This window comes from Anguilla anguilla, chromosome 7 (assembly GCF_013347855.1).
Source record: "Anguilla anguilla isolate fAngAng1 chromosome 7, fAngAng1.pri, whole genome shotgun sequence".
In the NCBI taxonomy this organism is placed as follows: domain Eukaryota; kingdom Metazoa; phylum Chordata; class Actinopteri; order Anguilliformes; family Anguillidae; genus Anguilla; species Anguilla anguilla.
In genome coordinates, this window is record NC_049207.1 from 14254888 (window position 1) to 14277138 (window position 22251).

General features: G+C 44.3%; 2 protein-coding genes across 9 annotated transcripts in view; one reads left to right on the plus strand and one right to left on the minus strand.

Annotated features, from left to right (window-relative positions):
* c7h12orf29 (chromosome 7 C12orf29 homolog) lies at positions 1 to 3576 on the plus strand. Its single transcript, XM_035424862.1, has 7 exons — positions 1 to 245; positions 933 to 1050; positions 1254 to 1349; positions 1444 to 1560; positions 1871 to 2068; positions 2414 to 2583; positions 3042 to 3576. Exons 1-7 carry the CDS (start codon positions 156 to 158, stop codon positions 3228 to 3230), a joined length of 978 nt encoding a protein of 325 aa, XP_035280753.1. The 5' UTR covers positions 1 to 155; the 3' UTR covers positions 3231 to 3576.
* Positions 3400 to 22251, minus strand: part of cep290 (centrosomal protein 290) — a 27553-nt gene continuing 8701 nt past the window's right edge. For 6 of the 8 annotated variants that reach the window (XM_035424854.1, XM_035424856.1, XM_035424851.1 and 3 more), the window contains 35 exons: positions 22047 to 22211; positions 21412 to 21561; positions 21164 to 21279; positions 20951 to 21053; positions 20444 to 20674; positions 19975 to 20148; positions 19700 to 19811; positions 18645 to 18850; positions 18366 to 18517; positions 17954 to 18065; positions 17183 to 17638; positions 16385 to 16549; positions 15789 to 15896; positions 15272 to 15406; positions 14114 to 14380; positions 13618 to 13725; positions 12894 to 13093; positions 12522 to 12735; positions 12256 to 12393; positions 11815 to 12036; positions 11004 to 11132; positions 10607 to 10746; positions 10047 to 10202; positions 9074 to 9197; positions 7993 to 8856; positions 7593 to 7727; positions 7301 to 7387; positions 7018 to 7182; positions 5907 to 6029; positions 5571 to 5722; positions 5326 to 5467; positions 5007 to 5080; positions 4695 to 4780; positions 4258 to 4316; positions 3400 to 4162 (listed from right to left, as the gene is read on the minus strand). In XM_035424854.1, the coding sequence (XP_035280745.1) occupies positions 3974 to 4162; positions 4258 to 4316; positions 4695 to 4780; positions 5007 to 5080; positions 5326 to 5467; positions 5571 to 5722; positions 5907 to 6029; positions 7018 to 7182; positions 7301 to 7387; positions 7593 to 7727; positions 7993 to 8856; positions 9074 to 9197; positions 10047 to 10202; positions 10607 to 10746; positions 11004 to 11132; positions 11815 to 12036; positions 12256 to 12393; positions 12522 to 12735; positions 12894 to 13093; positions 13618 to 13725; positions 14114 to 14380; positions 15272 to 15406; positions 15789 to 15896; positions 16385 to 16549; positions 17183 to 17638; positions 17954 to 18065; positions 18366 to 18517; positions 18645 to 18850; positions 19700 to 19811; positions 19975 to 20148; positions 20444 to 20674; positions 20951 to 21053; positions 21164 to 21279; positions 21412 to 21561; positions 22047 to 22211 (6159 nt within the window). In that variant the 3' untranslated portion in view covers positions 3400 to 3973. The remainder of the gene's footprint in view (positions 4163 to 4257; positions 4317 to 4694; positions 4781 to 5006; positions 5081 to 5325; positions 5468 to 5570; positions 5723 to 5906; positions 6030 to 7017; positions 7183 to 7300; positions 7388 to 7592; positions 7728 to 7992; positions 8857 to 9073; positions 9198 to 10046; positions 10203 to 10606; positions 10747 to 11003; positions 11133 to 11814; positions 12037 to 12255; positions 12394 to 12521; positions 12736 to 12893; positions 13094 to 13617; positions 13726 to 14113; positions 14381 to 15271; positions 15407 to 15788; positions 15897 to 16384; positions 16550 to 17182; positions 17639 to 17953; positions 18066 to 18365; positions 18518 to 18644; positions 18851 to 19699; positions 19812 to 19974; positions 20149 to 20443; positions 20675 to 20950; positions 21054 to 21163; positions 21280 to 21411; positions 21562 to 22046; positions 22212 to 22251) is intronic. The other 2 variants (XM_035424859.1, XM_035424857.1) reach the window with 1 other exon arrangement.

A 22251-nucleotide genomic window follows, 5' to 3' on the forward strand; every position in this document is an offset into this window, starting at 1 on the left:
TTTCGAAGTCAGTGGTCCGCGTTGTAGCTAATCCCGGAAAAGGTGTTTGAATTAGGGTGCGTTCACATGTCTGTATTCATGCGAAGCACGAAAATACAGAAACATTAACGGTCGCTGTCCCATAGACGTCAACACGGCTTAAAATAGCTGACATAATGCGTCGTCTTGGTTCAGTGCAACAAAAGGTGCCTTGTGTGTTTCTGACGGAGGTGAAAGAGGAGCCATCGAGAAAACGCGACTGTCAGGTTGGTAGCTTGCTAACTCGTTGATAACAGGATTGCACGCTAATGTCTGGCCCATATTAGCTCGCAATATTGCAGTTCGTATTGTCATTAACCTTACAGTTGCAGCGTGATGTTTTACTGAAACCCGATCTTTGACATAAATGGCATGCTGTGTTAATAATGTCTGCACATACTGATTGATCTCCATAGTATCCTTCCCAGGATCCTTCGCGTTATTTTATGCAGGTGGTGTGATTAGTAATGCTGCTCTACAACATCTGCTCTGCTCTAATGGCTTAACGAGAAATCTATCGTAAAATTAAATGTGTCGTTTAAAATCTTTTAATCTTTCCTATCGAGTTTGTAGCTACAGCAATAACTTCACATAAAGCTGAAGGTTAACTGGTGAGTCTAAATTGCACCTAGGTATTAATGCGTGAGTGAATAGTGTGTGTGCGCAGCGATGGACAGGCGAAATGTCCAAGGTGTATTCCTGCCACTCACCCAATGCATGCTGGGATAGGCTCCAGAACCTCCCACCACCCTGACTAGGAATAAGCGGGCCTAGATAATGGCTGGATGGATGGATGTAATTTATAAGGTCAATTTGTGTAACTAGGGCTGTCGTAGATTGGTATCTGGATACCCTTGCCAGTTACCACCACGTATAATGCCGCTGTCAATATACGATGTTTTCCTTCTGTTTAGCAATTCCAGGTTGTGGCAACAGAAAACGTGAACCCTAGGGCACTCGAATCAAATATTGACTGCGCCCTTGCCACAGAAAAGCTTGATGGCACCTGCTGTTACGTGTCTTTATTTAACGGTGAGTTAACTAGAGTCAGACTAAATTAATTCAAATCTTACCACCTGAATTGACTATATTGTAATATTCGTGTAGAAAAATACATTAAACTACTACACATTAACAAATTAAGAAATTAAGTGCAATGGAATTAAGTACACCTTGGTATTAACGTGGTGCATATAACAAGTGTGAAATGTGATGTAAATGTGATTTTCCTGCAGGAGAGCCATATCTCTGGGCTCGTTTAGATAGGAAGCCCAACAAGCAAGCTGATAAGAGGTTTAAAAGGTTTCATCACTCTCGCAAAAACTGCAAAGGTACTGTATTCATGTTGTGCTGTTTTGTGATTTGTGACAATACTGGGGGAAAAATAGTTACTACCAGTAACTTCAATATTGGTATTGAATATAGAATTTGTTTGGAATGTGGAGGAAGACTTCAGGAATGTTCCAGATTCATGGATTCCAGCACATGGCATACAGCACCACAATGGTCAGCCCGTGCCTGATGAAAATGGCCACATTCCAGGTACGGAGATCGCAGTACATATATATGAGCTATACTTAATTACTTTAGCATGTGACTATTTTGGCTTGGTTTTGGGATGGAAAAGACAATGTACAATAGCCTGTACAACCACCCTGTGCAGTAGTGTCCATGGTGTGTCCTTCACTTTAGTCAATGGATTTAACGGATCAATGGATTTCTTTGTTGATGTCAGTGTCTGCTGAGCTCATGATGATCTGTCGGGAAAATAAACTGTTGATAAATGAACAACACTAAAGGCCAAAGTGCCATAGCAGTGGGATCCCTCTGAACTGTATTTCTTACCGGCTAGGTTGGGTTCCAGTGGAGAAGAACAACAAGCAGTACTGCTGGCATTCATCCGTGGTGAATTACGATGCTGGGATAGCGCTAGTTCTGAGGCCTAGCTCAGATGACAGTGAGCTGCTGGAAGTAGCCGCAGTCCCTCTCTCAGATCTTCTCGAGCAAACGCTCGAACTCATTGGAACAAATATCAACGCAAATCCTTACGGTAAGCAGGTAAAGAACTCGTCTGCAAAAAACAAAAATCAAAACCGCTCCCCTCAGCACTGAATGAAATCATATTTGCGTGCAAATAAAGGGATGTGCATTCATGAACTTTTAGATAGGATTTTTCTTTTACTTTTTTGTGATTAAGCTTGATATTAAAAAAAAAAAAAAAAAACTTCTGTATGCTGAACTGATCCAAGTTATCCATTACTGATCCTCTGGTCAGATAAGTGAAAGAACAAATATTTAATCAGGTAAATACTTTGTAGTTTGCAAGGATTATGATTCAGTGTAGTCTTTTCATGTATCAAGTACTGGAGCATTTTTTTATGTCTTGTATCTGCAGGGCTGGGCAGCAAAAAACGACCCGTCCATGTTCTGGTGCCACACGGGATACTCAGAGTCCGAAATGCTCCATCGGTGAATTACCAGCAGTTGGCAGAGTGGTTTCAGGGCTGTACAGAGGGGAAAGTCGAGGGCATTGTCTGGCACTGTAACGACGGGACACTTGTGAAGGTAAAAAAATATGCCTCAGCATAGTTCAAAGTTCACACTTCCTGCATGAGTGATGCAGGAGTGAAAAATAACAAGCACCGAGGGCTTTTTGTGTTTGCTTTTTTTATACATGCTGTATGCACCTGCAACAAATCTAATTAGAGGGTTGGCCCTCTTGAAATGGGCATAGATGGATGAATTGAATCCATTTATACTGCTCCATTTTCTTACACATAGAGGGAAGTGAGAAACCAAATGTTTGTTACTTGATAATAAATAATACATCCCAGCATTATTTTAACAGTGCTTGGCTTTTGGTATTCATTTTTTAAACGCATTGAGCATAATGCACAGCTTGTGTGCCTTTGTGCTGGCATTGCAGGATGCATCTTTCTGTGCTGTTTTGCACAGGTAGTGCCATGCAAAAAAACATTTCTTTGCCTGATGTGCTGTAATGATCCACCATTTCATTTTTATAGCTTCATCGTCACCATCTCGGCTTGAAATGGCCTGACGGAGAAACGTTTTTAAACAAGAGGCCCGTCATCATCCGTGTCAACTGGGTGACATACGAACTGGATGTTGGATCTGAAGACTTGTTCGCCTCTTTCTCAAACTTAAATGGATGCCGTTTTGACTGCATCCAGGATGTTCACTTTGAAATATGACCTTCTAATCATTCCTGCCTGTATGCTCCCCCCATCCCCCACACACACAGTATTGGTAACCGTGTGTTTACATATGGCATAATAGCCATTGGCATCACATGGTTTGCTCATTTTGACAGTTGTGCAGCATCAGTGTGCACGTTTTCTGTAAATAACAAATAACTTTAGGTTCGTTACATGCAAGCTGAAGTTTATTTTAACTAGTAAAAAATCCATAATTAGAACAGCTTGCACATGTTAAATATTTCCAGACATCTATTGTATGGCATGTTCTTCTGTACTTAATGGTTGCATTCCTCTGAGCCAAATGATCATAGAAGTGCTTATTAAAAATGGTAAATGTGTAGTGTGTTGTTGCCTCCGTAACACAACTCCACATAGAATTAAATGCGAAAGCAGACATCAGAAATCCAATATTATATAATATTAAATTATAGTACAAGAATGTTTATTAACTTAAATCACTGTAACATAATGTAGAAAAATACATGAATCTACCACACATACAAATGGACACGTGTACACAATACACAATACAATCAAAGTGGCGAGCAGTCATTTTTACATTGTTCATATTAATTCGGTCTCCTAACAACGTTAGCAGAAGCTAAAAAAACTGAATTGGAAAACAGTCCAAACACCTTGGAATTTTATTTAACTTCTGCAACCGTATTTGTACTGAAAGCACTTTTGGTGTCCATTAGACCAAATTTTCACTTTGAAATTGACGCTTCATAAAAACCTCAGCTGACTGAAAGATTAGTTGGAATGTACACTTCCACTCCAAACTGTTCGGACATCTTTTTCAGTTGCTCCTCCAGAAGAATGTTCTTCTTTACCTCCAGGTTGTAATTAAACTTAAGGTCCTCAATTTCTTCAAAAAAAGTTGGGTCAAAGTTCTCCAACTCTTTCTTCATTCTCTTCACTTCTTCCTTCAATATAAGATCAGTCTTGAGTCAGTTTGTGGATATTGGCAAAACTGCACCATACTATTACACTCATACATAGAACCTAACGGTCAGAGTACCTGCAGTTTTCTCTTTTCCAGATCTTCTTGCTGTAGCTGGCTCTGCAGGTCTTCCTGTCCTATGATAAACAGGGGAAGCATTACGTCACTGTGTCAGCTGAGCATGATTATAAAATGTTAGGAATAAGGTCAAATTATTTAAAGTAACACTTGCTTGTTTTGTGCTGCTGAGATAAACAACATTTGTTCTGCTGTTCTCATTGTGTTCATCTTGTTTGAATTGTGTTTTAGTATGCCATGAGAAAGGCCCGTTTTAGCCACATTATGCACAGCCAAAGTAATCCACAGAAAATGACACGATTATAAATCTATTTTCTAAGGCACAGCAAAGGTGAGCACTAACAAATTTGATATCACTGAGGTTGTGAGAATATGATTTCACAGATGACCGGAGGGAAAAGCCCCATACAGACTAGCGTGCGAGGCGAACATCTCACCTGGCCCTGTTCCTCTCTGGTCTCTGTGCGTGCTGAGCTGCCGAAGAAGCTCCGCCTTCTCTTTCTCCAGCTGATGGTTCATCAGCCTATGGGAAATGGCATATGCAACAGCATCACTTTAACATGTCTAACATCCACAAAGTTTTAAGACAATTTCATCCTGTATATTCTGCAGCTTTATTCTGATATGTGAAGTCCACTTACAGCTTCTTTCACACTAATCTACTTACTGAGTGACATAACTCTTATGAATTCCTCAGTTCCCTCTGTTCCACTCTTTCTACGCAAGTACAACACAGAATGCATATTTACCGCATTGATTGGAATTCCTTCACAAGCCCTGAATCTGTTTTGGCATCCTCTGGAAACTGTCTTAACAAGTCAACCTTTAAAAAAAAAAAAAAAAAAAAAGTAAAGACATTTTTCCAATTGTTAAAAAAAATGTTCCTCCTGATTTCACAATGTTATTGCTGAGAATGTGTCACTGGACTCAATCTATGTGGTAATGATGTGTAAAATGTAAATTTCATAGTAGTTACTGTACTGTTTCCTAATTTGCCATTATACAGCCTTATATATTTAGCTATTTTCCTCTGAATAACAAAATGTGAAAGATGAATACAGTGTGCACCTGCTCTCTGAGCTCGCCAATGAGCTGTGCTGATTTTTGCTCCCGGTCCCCTGCTTCTTGGAGCAGCTGTTTGAGCTCTGAAAGGCTGCTGTTCTTCTGGGCGATGTCATTCTCCAGGTCTCTCATTTTATTTTCGTACATCCTGCGGTGGGGGAGGGAGAGACAAAGAGAATTTCCGAATCATTTTAATGAACGCGCCAAATTCTCCCGCCAAAGGTGTTTTTGGTGGGGGCGAGCAGGGTCACCTAGTCACCACGGTAGCCCTCCCGCCCCTGCGGTCAGCTCCCTCCTGCTGGCCAGGCCTCAGGCTACTCTCCTGCAGCTGGGCCTGCAGTCTCTCATTGGTGGTCTCCAGGCCGGTCTTGGCTATTCGAAGCTTCTCAGCGCTCTCCGCTTCCTGTCACAGAACCAGAGGAAGATCCCGATGGTACGATGAATTTGTTTTCTTTATTCCGCCCCAGCATGACGGCTTAATTCGCTTAATAGCATTTCAAACATTTTTTTTTTTTGTGCAGCGTGAATAAACAAGCCACTTTCAGATGCTAATTTCTACTCGAGACTGTACGCAGAATTTGTATTACCTTTCTCAGCTCCTTGCGCAAGCGTTCATTTTCCATCATAATCTTCTCCATCACTTTGGTCCTTGACTCATTCATTGCGCTTTGTTGTGCTCCAGCCTGCGCTTTGAGCTGTTCATAGTCAGACTAAACAATAAGAAAACAGGCAAAAAGGACGTGAACGAAAGGACAGGGTCTGTGGCTGCTCGACCTGAAAACAATTTGTATAGCTCATATGAATATCATAATTGCCATCTTCACGCACATTTACATAAACCTACGGAAATGAACTCCTATTACTAGGTGGGGAAATATTTTATAGACCAGCTCAAACAATGCATTATTTTTTCCATATCGCAAGAAGGTACTTCTGCACATAAGTAATCTAAGAAGCCAGTTTGCGGCCATTTTGCAGGAATGGGTGCATTAAATTCCAATCTCGGCCAAAGGGAAATGATGTATGGGAAAGGAGGAAAGGAAAAAGACGGTTTAATTATCATGATGGAGAACAACAACTTTCCCATTCTTTGTGCCTCACCGCCTCCAATTTATTCAGACTTCAGACCTCCTCTGACTGAGCGCTATCTGCACAGGCCCACCACCAAACAGCCATGGCAGAGATTAATTCAGAGAATAAACTGAACAACAGCTTGGGTGGGGTGCATTATACCTAGCAGTGCTCTGGTAATGTTTACTTGTGAAATATACAGATGGCTAATTGAACAGACTCAATGAATGCATTCTTGGTGCCGATTCCCCTATTGTTGTCTGAAATCAGCAGCACATAAAAATTAGATTCTCCTGTAAATTAGAGATCCAAATGACTCATTTGTAGGCTATGAAGGACATTGTATATGCACTGCAAGTTTTTCAATAATTTTTTTTTTTCATCATTAGGCAGGGTAATTGAAATGGAAAACGAAGGTGGGGGTTAGCTACCTTGAGTTACCTTTATCATTAGAGCCTGTTTGATAAATAGGCAGTTGAGGGTGCGAAATTTAGCTAGCCTGAGTTTTTTCCATTAGTGCAAATTAATGGAATTGGAAATCAAAGGTGTACATATCGATGCCCTGCATTTTTTTGTCCCCCATTAGCGCATGGTGAATTGGAAATCAAAGGCGCAGTAAATAGATACCTTGAGTTTTTTGTTCTCAAGCTCCAGGGCGGTGAGCTGGTCCTGGGTGGGGCCAGCAGGGGTCTTTTTCAGGGCCTCGTTCTCCCTCTGCACCCTCTCCACCACCCTCTGCATCAGGCCGATGGTCTTCTCCAGCTCCGGGATAGTTTTCCCGCTCCGCCCAGACTGAGGGTCACATTGACAGTTACATTTGAATCCACCTGCTCATAGAATGCACCTGCTGACTACTACGTGCAACCTGGCTTCTGACCCAGATGTAGTATGGTGTGTGGCGCGTACTCACCCCACGGACATTTCCCAGCTTCCTCTCTATCTCAGTCTTCTCTTTCTTCAGAACATCACACATCTCTTTCAGGTCGCTCACCTGATCCTGTGCAAAATGTCAGAAAGGGAATCGTCAGATGCTCTTATCAGAGATGGTGCCAATCAATATTTGTAGATTAATTGAACTGGTAAATACATTAATCTGTACAGCCCTAATACATGCATATGTAGGTTTCTGGAAGAACATAACCCGTATTTGTTATCCGATATGCTCCTATGTTGCTCACATCACTGCTATAACACTGTCTCACCTTTAACCTGGGCAGATCTTTGTTGGCCTGCTCAAGCTGAAATCGCAGTTCCAGGTTTTCAGAGGAGAGCTTGAGGTTTTCTTTCTGCAGCTCGCCCTCCCTCTGCGATGGGGTCCCAGAACCCCTGCCTGAAGTCTGTAACAGCACAAAGAGACAACCTTTCACTCGCCAGCAGCAGAAAAAAAGCAAGTCCATCACACTGCCAGGGGAAGTAGGGAGGTTGAGGGCATACGCATACATGACAGACTGAAGACAGACAGTGGGAGACTAAAAGGAAACCTACTGCTCTGCACAGACATATTGATCTGTATTTGTTCCTACGGCAAGGAAGTCTAGCATTATACAGACGTTTGCACTTCTTCCTAGAGCAGGGAAATCTAAGGCCACAATACTTTTTTACCTCCAGAACTTTGTGAGATTTCTGTTTGGCTTTCTGCCTCTGCACATCTTTGGTCATGGGCTCTGGTTCAGGGTACCCCATCCCCCTCTCTAAACCTTCCAGCTCATCCTCCGTGACATCAGTGTCCAGCTCTCTAGCAGAGCTCTCGGGGTCCTCATTGGTGCTAGGGTTTACCTCCAGCGCTGCATTGACTGATTCCTCAGGTCCCTCCTCCATCGTCTCACCTGCCACCATTTTCAGCCTTCCACCTACTTTCACTGTCTTACTGACTCTGCTTCTCCCGTGTCCAGATGACACACTTTCAGTCCCAGCCAGTTCCTCAGTAGGGTGTTCTTTTGGATTTACTACGTTCACTTCAGGGTTGTCACCACCAGAAGGATTTGTTGTGGCCTTATGCTCTTCCTGGTCATTTTTCTCTGATTCCAATTCCTTTTCACCCATATCTCTCTGCTCCTGTTCCACTTCATTTTCATCTGTGTTTGTCTGTTTATGTTCCACTTCATAGTCACGCATATTTAGTATCTCCGGTTGTTCCACTGCATTTTCACCCATATCTGTCTGTTCATGTTCCACTTGATTTTCACCGGCATCTATCTGTTCCTGTTCCACTTTGTTTTCCGCCATATCTGTCTGTTCATGTTCCACTTGATTTTCACCTGCATCTACCTGTTCCTGTTTCACTTCATTTACACCCACATCCATTTGCTGCTGTTTCACTTCATTTTCACCCACATCTGTCTGTTCCTGTCCCACCTCAGTTTCTGCACATCTTGTGTTCTCTTTATAAGAGCCATTGTGGTTAACATCAAATGTCAAAGTCCCCTTGGTGGAAGACATATTGAACAAGGGTGAAGATTTATTTTCCTTTGGGCCCAGAAATAAGCAGAGTGATAAAGAAGGGAAAGGAAAGAGAAAGAAAGGGGTTGTGGAAACGTGAAATTGAAGTGAGGGACAAACACGCATACAATCAGGTGGCATGATTCAGAAGTTTATCAGCATTGATATATGGCATAAGAATGCCATGTTAAAACAATGCATGTATGAGGTCTTTACTTGAATTCAGAAGGAAAGTGACACTCACAGATGGACGTGATGGGGGCTCTTTGGACAGCTGTCTTTCCAGAGAATGGATCTTTTCTTCCAGGTAGCGATTTCGAAGGTCCATGTCGTCAATCGCGGCATCTCTCGGCAAGGCCTGCTGTTTTCTGAAATGGGAACAGTGGAAATAAAGAGATAGGAAAGTGGGGGTTCCTTATCCCCATAAACCAAAGTGTGGAGCTATCAAACACTCTAAAAATCATTGGAGTGGAGTACTGTGGTCATGCTGGGCACCTTCAAAAAAAGTACAGATCTGAGCAGATAGTTGCACTGAAAGACATACGATGCTTCCACGCTTGACCTATAAACATATTATTCTTCAATGCAAATACAGTTCTTCTGAAAAATTTTGATTATCTGTGACCTCACCAAATTGTGTATGTAAAGAGATAATATACTTGGCGACTCATAGTAGGAGTGGAAACTGTTAAACCAATGTCCATAGTGGATGTTTTCAAAATTCCTTTGGTACACTTGTCAAGCTAGTTGAGCGATCACAAATTTGTTGAAATTTTTCAAATTGGCCAATGTATGCTGTATGAGGTGCAGGTTTTTCTTTTCATACTATTTTTAGTCATTAGTCACAAAGGGTTTCCGGTTTTTAAATTATTGTGTTGTGGAAATGCGAGTTCTCTTGTTCTTTGTTGGAAGCACTGCTGGCAAATGTAGTAATACTTGCAGACATGAATTGCATATGTCAAGATATGATGAAAATATACAGGCTGAATGGTCCTCTTATTAATTTTTTATGAATCATAAGACTTTGATCAACACCATGATTGGTTAAAATCAGTGTCACTGATCACACATGATAGATAGTTCCACTAATATTTAGATTCTTGAAGCCAGAAAATAATCACTGAAAATGCTACTTGGTGTCAAATGGCTAAATTGTAAAGTGTCAATCTTCTGGGTTTAAAAAGCACAAATCACATTTTGGAATTGTGGACACTCACTTTATGGTAATGATCTGCTGCTCAAGCTCAGCGTTTTGACTCTTAAGTTCTTCAATCTCTCTCTCAGAGTCCATTGTTCTCGCTCCCACAACCTGATCCACTGTCACACCACGAACACGAAGCTTCTTCTGCAGGGCCGCCTTTTCCTGGTCCAGCCTGAACCAAGACATTTCACAAGCAGTGAGCGCGACCGATGGTGTTCCATACTGGCTAACTGCATTCACCACATCCAAGCATGGTAGAGCTCAGCTTATCATACAATGGTGTGTCGGCTCCTGTTGCTATGGATTCAATTCAGATTGAGTGATAGATACCATGCTGTGAAAGTGTAGGCCCTGGAAAATGTGTTTTTTTTATTTTTATTGCCTACATACTGAAGTAACACTTCATGTTACAATAGCAGTGACTTCAACTCCAGTCCAGTTGCAGCACAAATTGAAAAATAGCTCTTGATGTTTTGCAGAGCAGGGTGAGGTCAGATTTAATGCTACATTTATTCTACAGGGCCCAAGGCACACATGTGTAATTGTGCTTTCACCCACGCAGAGGGTGTTTCTGACCTGCCATAGAGCTCTTTCAGGGTGCTGAGCTGCTTGGTTAGAGATTCGCTCTCTCGCTCCTTTTCTCTCAGCTTGTTCCGCACGCTCTCCAGCCTGGCCTGCCACTTCTTTCCTTCCTCCCATCGCAATATCTCTTCTTTCTGATGGGCAGTACATTGATTTAAACATGGTGACCAGTGGGACTTCTGGAGCATGTGGCTCATACAGTCAGGTTGGGAAAAACATGAAAACCGATTTTGTTGTAGAATTGTACCACCATCATTCATAAAACATTATTTGCTCTAACCATATTATCAAACAGTTTTCTACAATGTAAATGTACACCCCTTGTTTTTCAGGCAGAAGGGAAATCCATGTGTGGGACCGATGAGGAGCGGTGCATGATGGGGAGTTTCACCTTGTCCTCTCTGATGGGTTTCCTCTCCGTAGGCTCGGACCCAGACTGCTTCTCCAGCTCCGACTCCAGCCTCCGGATCTTCTTCTGGAGCTCCTCCACCGACGGCCCTTTCTCAGCCTCCGCCTTGCTCTGTGCAAACAGATAAGAGAGGCCATGAGCAACGATGCATATGGCCTGTGTCACATTTTATATAATCCTCCCAAACTATGATTCAGGCGGAGATCTATTTTTAAATAAATAAGAAAGTACGAGACACCGGAACACAGTGCAGACAACGTTAATGCTTCTCATTTCATTTTTTTCACATTAATTGTTGAACGCTAGTCCAGCTGGTAGAGCTGATATAATTTGCATAAATAAAAATGTCTTTGATCTTGGTGACAGGACTAAAATAAAACCTGTCAGATAAAAAGAAAAATCTGTTTTTCTTGAGCCATCTGAAGTCAGCAGGATCTGTCAGAAGTTCTGAGTCACACAGAGATGTACCGGAGATGGACTCACAACAAACATTCCTCTCTCACATCGCACCAAACATGAGTACACAGTGCTTTCCAAGCCCAGTCACTGCAGATCTCTCTTCACAACTACTGACTACCCACTCTCTCCAAGACCAATCTGAGTGTGGGATTCAGGTCTGGAGGAAACAAACATAATAAAATAAAATCAATAAAACAAAACACAAAGGCTCTGAGATCTTGGATGGTCAGGCCTGTTTGCCATTTCAGAATGGAGGGAGGAGTACTCTGCCATACCCCGGCACACTGCATTGAGTGTAATCTATCCCACAATTCTCCAGCGTGATTACACAGACCTGCAGGCCGGTGGTGAGCCTCTTCACTCTCTTTTTCAGCTCTTGGACCTCGTCCTCCCTCTCCTCCTTCTCTTTCTGCAGCTTGGCCTGAGTCTTCTGGCTCCGCTGCAGGTCCCGGCTGAGGGCCTCGGCCTCGTCCCTCAGCGAGCTCTCCCTGGACCTCGCCGCCCTCAGGCCGTCCTTCGCCACCTGCAGCTCCTCGCTCAGCTCCTGGATGCGAGCCTGACACCAACAACCATTTAGGGAGAGGAAAAAAATACAACAACAAAATACTCGTTAGACCTCTAGGCAAGAGACTGCAATTGTTCCCTTGAACAAGGTAAATCAATTTTATATTTAGAGAAAATATACGCAATGAGAGTTTCTGGTGCAGAATCCTCATTTCCTCTTGTTGTTTCTTTGCTAAGTCTTCCTGCTTCAACACAAAGAAAGACTGCCTACCCGTAAGTCCTTGGTGTGTCTGTCCACAATGTTCTGGATGTTCAGACTCTCCTCTCTCTGTGCTGCGTTGGCTACGATTTGGAACTCCGCCTGCGTGGTCATCTCAGAGCGCAGTTCCAGTAGGGCTTTACTGAGGGCCTGGGAAAACAGCACAGGGGAATCATGAAGGAAGCACGTGTCAGCACAGGGTGATGTGCTGCTGAAGTGGGATTCCTGTTGTGCGACTCGTAACTTTAAAAACCGTTAGGGACGGGGAATGCTCTTACCTTCTGCTGTTTATCTTTCTGCGCTACTTGGGCTTTGAGCCGTTCCACCAAGTTCTTCATGGTATTTGAGGGGGACCTGACGTTGGCCTCCTTCTGCGCCTCCAGCTCGGTCCGGAGGTACTGGGCCTCCTTCTCCATCTGTGACATCTGCGCCCGCAACTCCTCCGCCTCCTGCTCCAGCTGTTTTACCTGCGCGGCGTGGCGCTCCTCCAATCTGAGGAGGAGGAGCACAATGCAATCACTGGACTTGGTTGAAGGTTCCCATTGTTTTGTCCCATTATAAAGTCAGTGGGCTAACATGGGTATAACTGGTTTTGTACCAAGTTACTTTTGCTAACGCAACTATACTGTTCTCTGCTCCAGGGAACTTACTTTTCCTTCTCAGCGGCGTGGTCTTTGACCTTGACGGCAGTGATCTGTCTCTGTCTCTCCAGCTCAGAGGTCACACTCTTCAGCTTGGCATTGAGGGAGGACAGAGAGTTGTCCTGTTCAGCCACAGTCTGCTCCATCTCTGCCAAACGCATCAGGTGCTTGGTGGTGGGAACGTCTATGGTAGGCTTCTTCATTAGCTCCTGAATGACAAATGCCCATTTCACTTGAAGACCTCCAACATACTTTAATGTTATTAGCGGCTGCTGTGCCAATAGGATTCACTCAGTAAAAGAACTATGGGAGGAGATTATTTTTTAATCAGCAAACTCCAGCCAGGAATTCTATCCCATCATGCTCAAGAAAAGTAGCAACATAGCACTGACATCTTTAAACACCAGATGTAATACTCCCTTCTTCACTATGAAAAAGTGTTAATGTGTTTAGCCTTGTAATGGGACTTAACTTTTTTTTTTTTTCTTCTGAAGTATAAAATATTAGCTTCAAGTTACTGTTCTCTCCAACACCATTTTTCTTTATTCACTTTTATCTTGAGATTTCTTGACATGTTTATTTTCACTAATCACTTCTTTCTTTCTTCTAGTTCACATTTTCTTTCCCCTTCTGAATCTAATTACTGAATATTACTCCATTAGAATACTGAAGTCAAAGCTGTAAAATTAAACTACTTCCACAGTGCTTCAAACAAATGCAAGAAGGTGCTGACCAGGGCTGTCTGCCTGAACTTGTCCAGCGAAGTGTCTGTATGCAAGTCCAGTTTCTTGTGCAGAACCCTCATGTCCTCTTCTTGCTTCTTTGTCAAGTCTTCTTGCTCCTGTGAAAAAGTTTGACCCGAAAATCATCCATAATGCAAAAAGCCGCTGAAAAGTTTCTAAAAAAGCAGCACAACAAAGACTTCCAATGTCAAAACATCCATCTGTTTTTGTTCAGTTTTTCATTATGTGCCAAAAATAGAAAAAGCAATTAAAGCTAACCATCTGTTTAGTAAACTGTGCATTAAGCCGATTATTCAAAGTGGATTAACGGAAAACAAGAACAAACAGACCTATAGACAGTAACAGAATACAAACAAGTGCTTTTAATGAAAGGGCTCATAATTGCCCTCTATACTGAAAGCAATATGAGAACATAACAGCCTACAGGGAGGGGCTGGGCCCCAGGACAGAGTGTGTACACGCTGAGGAGCCGCCGGGGGCCCGTACCTGTCTGGCCCGAGCCAGCAGGTTCTGGTACTTCTTCAGGACCTCCTCTTTCTGGTTGAGCCTGGCCTGCAGGTTGTTGATGGTCTGGTGGGCCACCTTGAGGGCGGGCTGGCTCTCCGGGTCCTCGTCCCTCTCGGCCAGGTGGGCCAGGAGCCTCTCCCGCTCGGCCGCGGCCGGGAGGCGCAGGCGCAGCTCGTTGATGACCCGGTCCCGCGAGAGCACGTTCTGCTCCGCCCGCCAGAGCGCCGCCTCCTTCTCCTTCAGTTTCTGCAGGAGGACCAGGAGAACACAGCTCTCAGTGGGTCTTTTAGAGAAATCATCAGACCCAGGAGCATTCCTGACTGAGTGCTACGGGGCCACTTCTGGAAGAGTTACTAACAAAACTACAGGAAACTAAGTGTAAATGAATTCAACTTCACAGAACTAGAAAATCCTTGTCAGACATTCCTGAAGGAATAAGCAGCTTGACAATTTGGAAACTGAAACCTATTCCAAGGAGGGCCAGAGCTTTTGTGGCTGAATGACACACTGATACATGGATGTAAGGAAACTGAATGGACCGCTCCCATCATTATGATTTCATTATGAAATCAAGGCACACGCTTATGAACCAAATTTTGTTTGGATATTACTATGAGCAAACACATTAATCTGCCCTTGGGCTGGGCAATGTACCGCAACCATAATTATCGAACGCAATGGCGGTCATCGCCACCATGTGGTGCATTTTTTCTTTTCCTTTCGTTTACTACCACATCAGGTATCATTTTTTCTCTTTAATTATACCTGATGTGGTAGTACAAATCCAAACTACGGAGATTGCGCAAAGTGTTTCTGGGAAAAGAAAACATCACCAGTTATCTATTGGATGTTGATAAGACAGCCTCGCAGCTTCCATGTGATTGACAAAAACAAATCATATGATCAGATGGAAGCTGTACAATCTTGCTGTTGATTGGCGGTCCTATCAACACCCAATATAGAACAGCGGCATTAAGCAGTCCACACAGCCTCTGAAGGAGAAAAAAGATGAGAAAAATACAAAGGTGCCGATGACTGTTATTGCATTTAAAAATTATCCTTGCAGTATATTGCCCAGCCCTAATCTGTCCTGACATGAATCCAGCTTCACAACAATTAAAGAAAAGACTGCACCACCTCATCCAGAGTCTTGCAGGCGGCTTGTGTTTCCAGGATAGTGCGGACGTGGTCCTTGATCTTCCGCAGAGCAAAATCCAGCTGGTGGGCAATCGGCATGGAGGGGTCTGGTAGGGACCCAGTCGCCTCCTCAAACTACAAACAGGTGCCAGAGCTTACTAAAGACACTCAAACTACAAACAGGGCCAGAGCTTACTAAAGACACTCAAACTATTAACAAGGTCCGAGCTCATTAAAGTCACTCAAACTACGAACAAGGTTAGAGTGTATTAAAGACATCAAATGACAAACAAAGACAGAGCTTACAGCAGAAACACTTAAATTGAAAGCGAGGTCAGAGTTCACCAGAGGCACTTAAACTAAAAACGAGTTTATCCATACGCACTTAAATCCGCGTCAATTTTCACGCGGATTTCCCTGAAAACTACAACCAAGGCTGGGGTTAACGACACAGGTTAACGGTACAGTAGCTAAAATCCGAGAGATAACACCTAAGTGTGTCTGTTTGTGGAAGTACCTTTCGGGCAGTACCCAGGATTTCATTCTGCTGCTTCTCAAACAGATCCAGCTGTCGCTCCAGTTCCACCTCCCGCTGATCCCAGGACAGCTGCCGCTCCTCATGGAGCTACAAGAAAACACATTTAGAAAGAATGCATGTTAAATCAATATACAACAATGGCATGCTGGAAGCAAGATACAGAGGAGGCGGAGTGCTTTGTTATTAAAATAACCGTGCTGAACATGTTTAATGTTGCCTGTTTACCACCAGTCAACATCTGTCTATTTGTGCCGGATGCACTGTTCTGATATTAAGGAACACTGTGCTCATTTTGGCATAAACCGCACAAACACTTGGACTGCTGTCAACATAACACAAAGAGCCTTAAAACTTGTTTCCACACGTACTTCATTATTCAAAAATAAAAGATTGATGAGAACAATTACGACAAGCCCCAAATAAAATTGAAGGGAGGTAACAGGGGTATGATACTTCATTCTGAAAAACGAATGAATTAGCGACTAAAGCAAACTAGGTGTGAGTGCGGCTATGAACCCAGATAAGATGTAAAATGGCTGCTGGCGTGCCCCTTCGGCAGTTGGCGGACGTCTCACGTTGTTCTGCTGGACCATGTCCTCCTCCAGGCCGCCGATGGCGCGCTCCTGCTCGGCCACGACGTTGCGCAGGTACCTGATCTCCTCCTTGAGCGAGGCCAGCTCCCTGCTGCGCCGCAGCTCCTGCAGACGCAGATCCTCCATCTTCTTATGCCACTCGCTCACCTGTTCAAACCGCCCGTCACCCTTTTAGCTTTCAGCATCGCTGCCTAACATCACAGCATCAAGAGCAGCAGGCTCGGAGCAACTAGTCTGTGAGTGTGTTAGTGTGTATGCATCTATGTATATTTTAGAAATATACACATCTGCATGCACACACACACGGCAGCACTGTTTACCAAGCTACCGTTTGTGAATTTGCATGTTGTACCTCGTAATACATGCGTTTGTCACAGTCAGTGATTTAACCACTGAACTTTTACTGCACTAGATGTTCTCCTGAATTATTTTTCCAGGTAGCAGATATCAATTTTCAGGAGCAAATGCACCTACAATGGGAGCACACTAGTGCATAAGTGTATCTTTAAATGCTGTTTATGCTTTCCTGTATGCTCCTGTTGCTAACTACAGCACACACAAAGACAAATAGAGAGCAGCTTTGACTATTGTTATAATAAAGTGCTGAATTATTGACTAGTTGACTGAAAGAGTTTCAGGTGAGCCCTACGTATAACCGGACTGATCGCATAGCAGAAGGCTGTGTTTGGTGCACTGTAAATGCAGCCCGACTGATCTACCAGCAGGGAGGGGTAAAATGAGGGTGAGCCGTAGGCGTATTCTCATCTGAAAGCGGCGCACCTTCTGAGCGCCTCTGCCGTCTTTCAGGGAGCCCATGAGCTCCTCCAGCCCGCTCAGACGGAGCTCCAGCTCCGCGGCCTTCTCCTCCGCCCGCCTGCGCTCCTGCTCGGCCCGCCGCGCCTCCTCCTGGCCCCGCCGCTTGTCGGCCTGCAGCTGCATCATGGTCCGGGAGAACTTCTCCTGCTGGGGCAGCGGCAGGGCGCCGGCGAACTGCCTGCGCAGGGCCTGCACCGTCTGCCGCAGGTGGCGGGCGCGGTTGCGGCCCTCCAGCCGGGCGTGGTACAGCGCCTGCTCCTTGTCGTCCAGGCGCTGCTCCGCCCGCAGCAGGCGCGCCTCCAGCTGGCGGGCCTTGAGCGCGGCCGCCTCCAGCCTGCTCACCGCCGTGGCCTCGCTCACCTGCAGCGCCACGATGTGCTGGTGCAGCTTGGCGATGAGCGCCTTCTCGTCCGACTCGGCCTGGGGGTTCAGAGAGGGGCGAGCTTCGCTTTAGGGCCACTCGGAATAGAGCAGGCGGAATTAACCAATAAGAACAGAGCAAGTGCGTCTTGGAATAGATTCAGCCATTTAAAGGAAGCCATCCAACAGCTGCCTGTTGGATCAGTGACTAGACCAGCCGAGCACAGGACAGAAAAGCTGTTCTAAATAATTTCAATGAATCTTCTTATCCCAGGTTGATACATGCTAAATCTTTTAACTCAAGGGTTACAGAACGCATGAAAATCACTCTTGTATCAATACAGAGATAATGGGCAAGGCCCAGGTCTTACTTACCTGATAGTCCAGCACCTGTCTCCTCAGGGCTTCCACCTCCTTCTCTCTGGACTGCTGCCTGGCCTCCAGGGTAGACACCTGCATTTTGGCCACATCTGAAACCTCCCGTAACCTGGGAGAACACAAATGCAGTACACCGATATTAGACAGTTCCCTTAACCTGGCAAGCCACAATAGATTACAGAACATATAATGTTGAATACTGCATAATAATGTGATGTATGATACTGTGTATGATGTATAGATTAATAGACAATACTAGTAGTAGATTATTAGCAGTAGATTTATATTTTTTATTCTGTATTTGACTGTAAAGTATCCACTTTTTTTAACTCTCCTTTTCAGAAGTGACGGGCCACAGGACGTGTGTGCGCCTATGTTCTGGTTCAGCCCCGCCCTGCTGCATGCTTACTTGGACACTTCGATTTTGAGCTCGGCCTCGGCTCTCTCCAGCTCGCTGATGCGCGCGCGGTCGGCGTCGCTGACCGCTTTGCTCACGCTGTTGGCCAGCTCGTCACGCAGCTCCTGCTCCGTCCGCTGGGCTTCCAGGTTCTGCTTGGTCAGCTGCAAAGAGAGGGCGGCCATTTCACCAACGCAGTCAATCAATCTATCAATCAATTTTGGGACAAATCTGACTGCACTGTTTTAATGCAGCTTGCAGAATCCGCAAGAGCTGAACAGTGACGTCCACCTCTGCAAATTTAGTCTCCAGCTCCGCGTTGCGATCCTCCACTTGTCTGAGCGAGTTCCTCAGGTGCTCGTACATCCTCTGAGCGTGCTCCGCTCTCTGGCGCTCGTTCAGCTCCCTCATCTCCAGCACCGCCATCCTCTTGGACACCGAGGCGATCTCGCTGTTGGCGATGGCTTTGGACGCTTTGTCCATGCCGCTCTCCCCACCTGCAGAGGAGAGCCGGAGCCCGGGTCACAACGCCGTCACAGAGCGGATCGAACGCGGCGCGACTTCAAAAGGAACGACAAAGAAGAGATGTTCAAAGTGGAAAAGGCCTTCATGAATGGGAGAGAACGTGAGAGACAGCAGGCTTGAACTTGTGCAGATGACCCTGTTTTGGTGATGATGCTTTCCTGGGCCACGCCCTCTTTATGGAGACAACCATTACTCTGCCTTGGAGGCGAACAGCTTTAGCAGCCAATGCTTCCTGCTAAACACCATTTATTTTTTGAACAACAACACTTTGAGTTAACCTTAATCTAAAAAAAACCAAATGGTTAGCAAGCTATTTTTATCAGTTAGCAAGGTAGTAAGCCTGTAGTAAAAATCTTATGCCTCAAATAATGTACATACCTAAAAACCTAAGCATAATTTTGCTTTTAAATTTAGCGTAACTGGCACTGTTTGGATGGGTTTAAAATTTCAGCAGACAGGTACAGCATTAAGTATAGGTAAATCTTTTGCACATTCTTGAGGTGAAAAGGATTGTCCACTTAATTGTGGTTATTCTATTAAGATTAGATGAGACAAGAAATCATTTTGGCTTGTTTCTCAAGGATCAGAAGCGCTAATGCCCAATTTCCCATAGACTCAAACCATCGGCATTTTGTATGTGCTTGCCAAGGGTGCATTAGATTGCCAAAGGCTAATTACATATTAGTCACATCTGCAAAACAAACCACAGATTATTCAGTTAAGACTTCTGTATTATATGGTGCGTATACCCTCCGGGCAAATATGGTATTCCCGCCTAAAACCGCCTGTACTTGGAAAAGCACAGTTGAGACACGGCGTACCTGTCTTGGCGGTGTGTTCCAAGGCTTGCTCTAGTGTGTGCAGTTTCTCTTTGCTGATCTCCAGCTCTTTGTTCAGACCCTGGATCTGCTCGTGCAGAGAAGCATTCTCACTCTGAAAAAAAACAACAGTGTAGCTGCTAGCAACAGCTCTGAAATTTGAATGTTTTATCGGAATTGCCCCAGAGTTTCAGGCTACTCTATTGTTTTAGCTGTAAACCTTAGTTTACATGAATAACCAATAATAAAACAAGCGATAATAGCTGTCGGGTTCAAACCTCTAATTGCTCCAGGTTGGTGGCCCTCTGAACGAGATGGTTGTCCTTCTGTAGAAGGTCTCTGTATTTTACTGTCAGTTCGTTGTATTGTTTGTTGGCCCGCTCGAGTTCAGAAGATGAGACACTGTCGTCGAGGGCTTTCTGCAACGCTGCTATTTTGAAAGAGGCCATATCCTGTGAGAGGAACAAAAGCCAACATTTTACAGCTACTGGAAGTCCTCATTAAAATCAGCTGCCACTGCTGAGGAAAGGCATTGAAATTAACTGCCATATGTGACAAGACACTGAGTAAACTGATCAGTTATGAGACATTAAAACAAACTGTGATTGGTTAAGACAGTCACATACATCAAGTGGAGGCACAAATTAAAAAATGAGAGGAGAATGAACTGTGATCAAAACCTACAGACGATGAAATGAACTGAAATTGGTTATGACAGTCACCGAAATGAGCTGAGATTAGACAAACCTTATATCTCTGCAAATAGCCGATCCTTTGTGTGACAGTGGCCTCCGCTTCCAGGAAGTCGCTCCTGAGTTTGTTGTTCTCCTTCCGAAGGTGCTGCTCCATCTCCAGCAGGGTGGTGTAGCGTCTGATCAGCGACGCCTCCTTCACCCGCAGCACCGTCATCTTCCGAGCCGCCTCACACGCCTGCTGCTTGATTTCTGTGGGATCCTTCTCTAAAACCTCCAGCCAGTGCTGGGACAAATATGTGCACAGGTGTGAACATGAGCTTTCCGTCTAAAGCAACAGAATTTCCTGCAATAATGTGGCATTGCTAATGATAACTCCTGAAATATTTAGCCTGAAACATCTGTGGTTTCATTTAGAAAAACTTCATAATTTCATAATACAAAGCCTTTTCGTGAACAGGAATAGCTATAAAAACATAAAGTAAGAACAAAACAACAAGAACACGAACACAGAGGTACTCGGTCTTGAGCTTGATTTGACCTTAAAGGGCCTCCTACTTACATTGAATTCCTTTATTCTCACTGCATCCACCTCTTTCTGCTGTTCAAGTTTATTTTTCAGCTCCATTAAAGAATCCCTCTCCTTTTGCCAAGACTCCTTCTCACTGAAACAAGACATACGAAGTGTAGCTGACAATCCTTGTACATTTAGAGTTGCTCACTATCTTGCAGTTCACTGCACCCACAAAGGCTACAATACAAAGAAACACTGTACCTATGGTAGTCCTTGTATATTAGTCCCTGCTGGTGTCGAACCACAGCAAACTTTCCCTTGTACTCCTCTAACGCTGTTTCCAGTTGCTTATTTGATTCCTCCTTGTTTTTCAGCTCCTAAAGGGGAAAAACAAGTGATTTATGAGGTATCCTCTATATTTCTCAGCACTGCAACCATGCAGAAACAAGTGGCACAGCACCGTTTTGGGTGCATACATACAGAAGTGTGATTGCATATTGGGTGCATACCTGCAGAAGCGTGATTGCATATTCGTTGAGGGAGCTGATGACCTCCACACTGGAGGGGGCCATCTCTTCAGGGAGGTTCAGGCTCTTAAACGCGATGCTGTTCCCTCCTGATCGCCTCAGGACTTCCACCTCACTCTCCAGTATAGACATCTAATCAGCCAATGGGAGAGATATGTGCTTTATCCAGCTGTATGAGGGAGGGGGGCACCCAGCTCTCTCATAGTAATGTGGTTCAGGACCCGCATTAAGATGAAAAATGCATAACCAACAACTTTACGTAAAAATAAATGAAGCTGTGCCAGGAACCTTGGATATGGGTATATGTTAACTAAAAATAATAACTATTATTCATAACTCTTAGGTGGCCCTTAAAGGAACTTTTTTTGGAAATTTGCTTTTTGGCTATCTTGCCCATAGACTGATTCGATTGGTACTAATTTCATCCCTGTGCACCCAGTAGAAAAATGACAATATCTAGAGGCTACATGATAACAGTGATACCTCTTTGAATGGCTGCAGATGGAAGCATCTTTAGCTTTTCTAAATAACCTCAAGACTAGCCTTGATTAAATGTCACCCCAATGTGACCGATATTATAACCGAATTGGCTCAGTTTGCCAGCATGCTGCAGTTACCTTTTCATTGGCTCTTGCCAGCTGAGTTGCGGCTTGGGTGGCTTCTTCCCGGGCGAGCCGCATTTCCTGTCGGAGCTCCTCGTTCCTGCCAGTCAGCTGGTCCACCTGCGCTTTTAAGTGGATGCTGGCGTCAAACTTCCCCTCCGAGTTCTTCATCTCCATTGCCTGATGAACAGTAAGAGAGGGAGCATGGACCGGCTGCAAC

Excerpts from the sequence above, each read along its gene's own strand:
- c7h12orf29 (XM_035424862.1), top strand. The coding sequence starts at position 156 with ATGCGTCGTCTTGGTTCAGTGCAACAAAAGGTGCCTTGTGTGTTTCTG. Across the intron at positions 2,069-2,413 it reads TATCAACGCAAATCCTTACG|GGCTGGGCAGCAAAAAACGA; the intron begins GTAAGCAGGTAA and ends TTGTATCTGCAG. Across the intron at positions 2,584-3,041 it reads ACGACGGGACACTTGTGAAG|CTTCATCGTCACCATCTCGG; the intron begins GTAAAAAAATAT and ends TCATTTTTATAG.